The sequence below is a fragment of the Grus americana genome, chromosome 4, assembly GCF_028858705.1.
Source record: "Grus americana isolate bGruAme1 chromosome 4, bGruAme1.mat, whole genome shotgun sequence".
In the NCBI taxonomy this organism is placed as follows: domain Eukaryota; kingdom Metazoa; phylum Chordata; class Aves; order Gruiformes; family Gruidae; genus Grus; species Grus americana.
Genome location: NC_072855.1, coordinates 45,741,616 through 45,748,993, shown reverse-complemented (window position 1 = coordinate 45,748,993; position 7,378 = coordinate 45,741,616). Strand labels below are relative to the sequence as shown.

The 7,378-nt window shown below is 46.3% G+C and overlaps 1 protein-coding gene across 3 annotated transcripts in view; it reads left to right on the top strand.

Moving 5' to 3' along the window:
- Positions 1-5,928: 5,928 nt before the first annotated feature.
- Positions 5,929-7,378, top strand: part of FNIP2 (folliculin interacting protein 2) — a 52,125-nt gene continuing 50,675 nt past the window's right edge. For 2 of the 3 annotated variants that reach the window (XM_054823695.1, XM_054823693.1), the window contains exon 1: positions 5,929-6,350. In XM_054823695.1, the coding sequence (XP_054679670.1) occupies positions 6,256-6,350 (95 nt within the window). In that variant the 5' untranslated portion in view covers positions 5,929-6,255. Of the gene's footprint in view, positions 6,351-6,911; positions 6,934-7,378 lie in introns of those variants that run through there. The other variant, XM_054823696.1, reaches the window with a different exon arrangement.

Here is a 7,378-nt window from a genome sequence, read left to right as displayed (position 1 = left end):
GTAAAAAACAAATATAGTGTGACTTCTGTCAAGAATTTACTGAGTGATTTAATGTTCAAATTAATGTGTTAAGCTGTACACTAAATCGATAGATAAATAATCTCTTTCAAAGTCAGACTTACTTTATAAAGTCCTCTAAAATCTGTTTTCAAGCAGTAAAATTGCCTTTGTGATCCTCTAATGCTTCATGATCTTGTAGTTTAAAAATATTTCCTATCACCAAAATATTTCCTATATTTACTTATCTGTTAAATGTTTTAATTCAGATACTTATTTTTCTGCACATACAGCTTTGGCTCCCCAGTAAAATTAGTTTGAGTATTATTATTATTATTATTAAATAAATATGTGTTGGGAGTGCTAAAAACTTGAAGCCATTGGCTTCAAGTACAGGTCTCCACTCCACCAAGTACATCATACTTGCTGGAGTATGACACTCCAGCCTAACTGAACTCAAGACCAGCCAAAGGGCTGTGGATCTCATATGTCCAACCAGTTATAGAATCTTGTGTTTTACCTCTTCTTCCCTCCCTGACTAAAGAAGCTATCATTGATAAATGCATAGAAATGCATATATCATTCTAAAACTTGTACTCTGATGGAAGACCCAATAAGCAAATTTATTTCATAACCATTCTAGCCTGTCAAATAGCATTCACGAACGAATAAACTGTAAAATTAAGATTATTTATAATTGTTGCTGATCGTGTAAAATGGGCAAATATTTATATTTTCAGACTAGGATTTTTTGCTTTTTTTTTCTTTTTCTTGCTTCTTTTTTCACCTTTAAGTCTGTATTTCGCACTGCAAAGAAAACAGAAGCTTAAACACGTATGTTCCACCAGAAGGTAAGCGCTTTGTCTCAGTGCAGAACTGCCTTTTCTAAGGATATTAAAAGCCATTTTGGTTTGTATAGGAGTAATCATATGTTTGTGGATTTTTCACTGGGCTGAATTGTAGCTTCAGAATAGGGTCCAAGCGACTGAAACACATACCTCACCAGCTTTTCAGAACAGCTACCAAGAAACTTCCAATATGCAATTTTTTTGGTAACAAGTCTTGGTGAGGACGCTTTCACTGCTTGCTGTGAAATGGAGCAACCACTCAGCCTTTCCTCTGCCGTGTGACACACGGGGTACATCATGTGCTATTCCCATGTGACCTGGCACATCAAGCATGTCACCTACATGACAGAGACATGGGACAGGAGAGGGAGACATAAATCTGTTTTGTCATCATCAGGCTTATTGTTCTCCATCTGCACCAAGTCTTTTTCTGCGTAAAGCTGAATAAAGAGGTCCCAGATTAAACCCATACTGAACTGTTACTGACTCTGAGCTGATTCCTCTAAGCTGAATTAAAATGCCATGTTTAACAATGAAAGAACCATATGTTCTTGTCTCAGGATGTTTTAAAAAGAAAATTGTCTACACAGAGCTGACATAATATGACAGAATTGAAAGAAAAGTCATGCGTTTACTCATCACTAGTTTTCAGATATGCTGATCGCTAAAGAAATGGTTTAGCTAAGAACCAAGCAAAAATAAGCAGACTTTTTAGCTATATATTTTAGATCTGCTTAGAGCATGTTTTAGAGGCAAATAAGCAGAATAGCATTTAGGACCTTGGGACATGAGGAGGCCTGGCAGAGAGTGCCTATGACTTCTGATAACAGTACAAGCCATGGCTTGCAAGGAGGAGAGGCCCAAAGTGTTAGCTAGCCTCTGGCCGCTGTTGCTGCAGTGCTGATGTGGGATGTGGGGTTTGTTGCTAAATTCCTGTCCTCACGTTTGATACAAATTTATGTCCTGTATATTACTGCAATTTCATGTAAATGTATAATGCTGTTTATCATAGTTATCACCAAAAGGTATTAAAATATCAATTATGATGACTGTATTCTTTTTTTTTATAGAAAGCCTTTTTGGTCTGCATCTAATGTGGGTAGGATGGAGTCCAAGGTGAACTACATCAGCATGGATTTAAAGACAAGAGTGCAACCAGCAAGTGGGAAATCCCACTACAGATTTTGCCATTGAAAACCTGGGACATATGGATTTCCAGCTTGGCTTTGGATGGAATCCCGGTCTGAAGGCTTAGAAATACAATCTTACCAACACTAACAACTGTTGTAGAGAGGAACCAAACCAGGTTCTAAACAAGCGTCTGAACATTCACAGGTACGTATATCTTCAGGCTCTTCTGGAGGAAAAAGTAGTGTACCTTTGCTTTAGTAAATTTGAGAAGATACATAAGTTAACAGTAGTGACTTCAGAGGACTGTAAATATCTATTATGTTCACACAGTCCAGTCCTCACCATATTACTCGATATTTATATTGTGGTGATTAAAAGAAGACACCCCTTATCTGGCCTTTCTCTCTATTTTTCACACCAGAGACTATTGAAAATCAAATATTTCATTACATACATCAATACTTCCCAGTATTTTTGAAACAAATAATATTTCCCTTTAAACTGTCTTTCCACTGACTGTATCTTCTATGCAAAAAGAGAGTGAAACTGCTTAGCTATATTAAGGCAGCACGTTTGTGGCACTGTTCAGGGGCCAGGAAAAGTTGCTGCAGCAACAGCGCAATTTATGTAACGCTCCCTTCAGTGAAGGATGAGTAAGCTGGTTTGCAGGGGGCTGCAATCCCAGGCTCTCCCATTCTGTCAGTTTCTGTCCCTGTTTGCAAAGTGGAATACATTTTATAATAGGTTTTAAAATTCTCTGTGGAAAGTAATTTAAGATTTACTGTGCTAAATAGTAATAATAACAGTATGGAGAGAGAATAATTCTAGACATTTCTTGATACCACATTTTACTTGGCATGTTTGAAGTGGCAATAAAAGTCAGTTTTTATTTATTTTACAGAATCCAGAGTATTGCTGATACATTGCAAAGTGTAGCAAGACTTGCTGTGTTCATGTAACTTAGCATGCATCACTACACTAAGCAGTAAGTCATTAACTAGCATCCTGGATTAACAAACTTTTTGTTAAATCTTCAGAGCTTACCTGTTCCGGCCTCTGGCTTCTTTTTGTGGTTCCTCCAAAGCCTAGTTCTGATAACAGAGGTTTAGGAGCATTTTGGACTTGTGCATTCAGGACTGAGCGGGGTGGAAGGGGAGCAGCCATAAGAGAGTTCAGCGTTTCATCCAGGTCTAAGTGATGGGGAGACAAAGTGTGACTTAGGAGACTTGCCTTTTAACCCAGCCTGTCCTGGCTATAAAACCTTGTTCCTACATTCTCAGGAGAGAATCTTCAGAGAGATTTATGCTCGATGAAACATATAAATACTTATCCAAGCATTCAGCTATTCCAGGATGTGAATGATCCTTTTTATGTATTGACAACTTTCTAACCAAGTCCCATCTATTGCTACATCAAGAATCTGGCTGCTTTTCTGACTGAAGTTTCATCAATTACATTGTCTTTCTCTGCACACAAAGAGTTTGACCCTTAGTTAGAATATTACAAATAAGGTTTTGATTCTCATATGCCACATTTTTATTTCCTATATTTCTTCAAAGAGTGAGGGCTGTAGACACACTGTCTTGCTGTAAATGGTCTCTGCTTGACAGATGGTATGGCTTTTTTCTTTACATCTGCTCATATTTTGCACTCATGGGTCAGTGAAAAATCACCACGTTTGCTTTGCCAGGTGTTCCTTCTAGCCAAACTGTTTGGGGTGGGACAGCACATACTGACCATGAAAGTTGTTTTGTAATCCTTTGCTGATTCTGCTGTGTTTCCCCCATTATTTTTTTTCAGAAATAACCTTCAGAACACTAGTGTCCTAATGTTTTGTTATCATTTTCAGATCATAGTGACTGTCACACACGTTAACAGAAAATATCGAGAACTAATTTTGCACTGCGCATCAGCCAACATGTAGGGTGCATTTACACTGCTGTTTTTGCTTTGTCTTTTTTGCATTTTTGTCTTGCTTCTCATTTTGGAGAGGCATCTGGGCATACAAGTGAATCATTTTCAGATGAAACTAAACCAGATGTTTTTCAGAAACACATTAATTGAGCTCCAACCACTGACACTCATCCTGCTGACAGGGCCAGATTACGACTAGTCCAAAATAAAACCCTGTAAAATGTTTGTGATGTGGACATCGGGCTCTGTAAGACAACCGGTTAGCCTATGATTCTGCCCCCACTGGTCAGCACTACTTGCTAACACAGGTGGGGCAGCCGTGGTGTTTGCAACTTTAGGTTCCTCAAGACTGTTCTTTGAGAAATACAGTCCAGTGCTTATTTCTGGAGCTGGACGCCTAGGTTCTCATTTGCATTGATTACTATGTCAGGCATGATGTCTTTCATCTTGTCCAGCCACACCCTGCTATTCACTTCCCTTTCCGTGTACTATCATCACTGTACCCTTACTTTTCTGTCCTTCAGCTTCGGTTGAGTGAATTGACCTTAATGACTGGGGGCATTTGGTGATGATGGCAGAAGTAAAGAATGAAAAGCAATAAGAACATCCAAGCTGAAATATTTACATTGGGTATTCAGTCTTGCAGATGAAGTGGCTGAGAGCCTTCAAAACGGTGATCCCTTCTGAGAACGGACCTCCAGACAGGGTCAGCCGAGCATTATGAGATTCAATCTGGTGTTATAGAGGGAGCGGCTGATCAGATCATCAGGCCAGTAGACAGTTATCTCTTGATTTTTATTTTGAAGAGAAATCAGCTTCTCCAGCCACTGCAAGGCTGGCTTCGAAGCACCAGCATGTCCTCCACCTCTTCTGCCACTACTAGATGTTGAGTTTGCAGTCAGCTACTGTAATGATCCATTACAGGTATTGTAATGATTGCCATTCCCCATGTCTCATCTCCAAGTTTCCTGAAAAGAGTAGGAAGCTATCGTGATTCTGATGGTTTTGTTGGTTTGGGGGTTTTTTTGCTGCACCACACTGTGCAGCTACCTGGCTGGTTAAAAAGGAGCATTTGAAGTTGTGTTCACTTGGTGGGTGCGTGGTGGTGTCATCCTGCTGCTGGGCAAAACCACGCACACAGCCCTTTCCCCCAGATTGAACAAACAAACATAAAGCTCCAAGTGACCCCCAAATGCAGCAGCATTATATAATTATTTTGTGAATGAAATAGGTCAGTTAGAGAGAAACGAGTGAAAATAGGCACCGTCTCGGCAGAGCTACCTTCCCGCACAAACGTTCTCACTTGCCTGGCCAAAGACTGATGTCAAAGTTCAGATTCCCAAAGGGAATCGCGCTCCTTGTGCAATTTTTATGCCTGGGAGTCTCTCCGTTACAGAGACCAGGACTAGAAAACACATCAGATTAAAACTTTCCCGGACTGGTGACTGTGCGTGGAGCAAAACAAGGGACGTGAGCTCCCGAAAAGCCAGCGAACTTCAGCTGGGCCGTGGGCCGGGCTGGCGTGAGGCAGGAGAGGACGCTGCCGTGGCCGCCGCCACCGTGCTTGGCGGTCAGGGCCCTTCTGGCACAGGGGGCGGTTTGTTCACGCTTGCTTCAGCGCCCACAAATGTGGCTGTAAATCACAAATACGTGATTTGCACGTGTGCGTATACAGGGGAGGCGTGTGTACGCGTGTGCGTACGCACACATAAACCTATAGACAGGGAAACGTATTGTGAAATACACATTAGAAATATACATGCACATGCTTATTACTACGTCTCTGTAACATAGGTACAATACGCGTGCCGATACACCCGCACCGTGTGTAGCTGCACACCCCCACGGGCCCACAGGCTGCCGAAGCCCACGCGGAAGCCCACGCCCCTCTGCCCCGCCCCCCGCCAGGTCCCCAACGGCCACCGCCCAGCGCGGGGCAGGCCCGTGGCCCTTTAAGCCTGCCTCCACCGCCTTACCACGTGCTGGGGGGCGGGGCAGGGAGCGCCGCGCAGCCAATGGGGAACGCTTGAGGGGCGCGGCGCCTTCGCGTCCCCGTCCCCGTCGCCCGGCTGCTGGCGCCGTGCCGTGCCGTGCCCTGTCCGGCGGGCGGGAGGCAGCTGTCAGCGCCGCCGGGCGGTCGGGCTCGGCCCCGGCCCCTCGGTCAGGTGACGGGCGGCCGCCGGGAGCGACGCGGCGCGGCTGAACGGGCCGGCGCTCCCCTCGCCTCGCCTGCGCGCAATGCTGGGCGGCTCCGCGGCGGCGGGGATGCTGCCGCCGCCGCCGCCGCTTGCCGCCCGCTGAGCCTCTGCGAGAGGCGCGGTGGGGCCGCCGCCGGGCGGGGCGGTGGCAGGGGCAGGGCGGCAGCATGGCCCCCACCCTGCTCCAGAAGCTCTTCAACAAAAGGGGCGGCATCGCGGCGGCCCCCCACGGCCGGGCTCCGGGGGAGGGGCCCGCCTTCAGGTGAGCGGCGGGGGCAGGGCGGGTCCGGGCTCGCCGGAGCCGGCTCCACATGGGCCCCCGGGGGGCGGCCAGGCGGCGGGGGAGGTGGCGGAGAGGCCGGCAGGGAGCGAGAGCATCGCAGCCCGGGGCCGCAGCGCAGGTGTGCCGCAGCCCCCCTCGGGGTTCCCCCTCTGCGAAGTTTCCGCAGGGGCTGGGAGGAGCGGCCCGCGGGGAGGGGGCACCCCCGGCCGGACGGGGGGCGGCGGGAGACACCGCTGCGCCGGGGTGGCTCTTCTCCCGCCTTTCCCTGTCGTTGGATCTCTCAGCCATTTTATATCCGAGTTGGAAGTGGCACGCTCGGGAACCGTGGGGCGCTCACCGCCCGGCCCCCTCGGCAACGCCGGGGGAGAGGCGCCAGGCCGCCTCTTTCCTTGCGTTTGTATGTGATTGCTGTGATAACTCGTGTTCGGGTCTCATCAGCACAGGAAAATCAGAAAATGGCTTAATTGTTGTGACCTAGATACACGTGCATAGTCTGGTGACCCACTGAGCATTAGGTACCTTTCACTGCTCTCTCTGCTTGTGAGACCGCAAACCCTCAAAGGTGAGATTTAGTAGCTATTGCTACTTCAGGGCTTGAATATGTAATCTTTACATAATATTGAATTATTACTGTTTTCTAAACCCTCGGGGACAGTATTTTGCTCAGGCTGGTGGTTTGGAGCTTTGTTACTTTCAGCATCTGTTCTGCTTACAAGACCAAACTGGTCCTGGTGAGCATCACATGCATGTCCGGTAAGCTCTGTGTCTTTTTTCTGTTCGGCATGAGTTGACTGGTCTTGTGATCAGATAGTATACAGGATTGAATTGGAATCTGGGCTCTCGCTGATAAAACTATTAAGAATAGTAAGGGAGAGGGGTGGAAAATATCTTAATCCACAAAGTGCCATAGTACCAGGCATGAAAGGTCACAATCACGGAGCCATTATGATTTCAAAGATGGTCTGTGTGGGCCACGGCTGTGTGCGTGGCCAAAGTTGCAAGGCTGT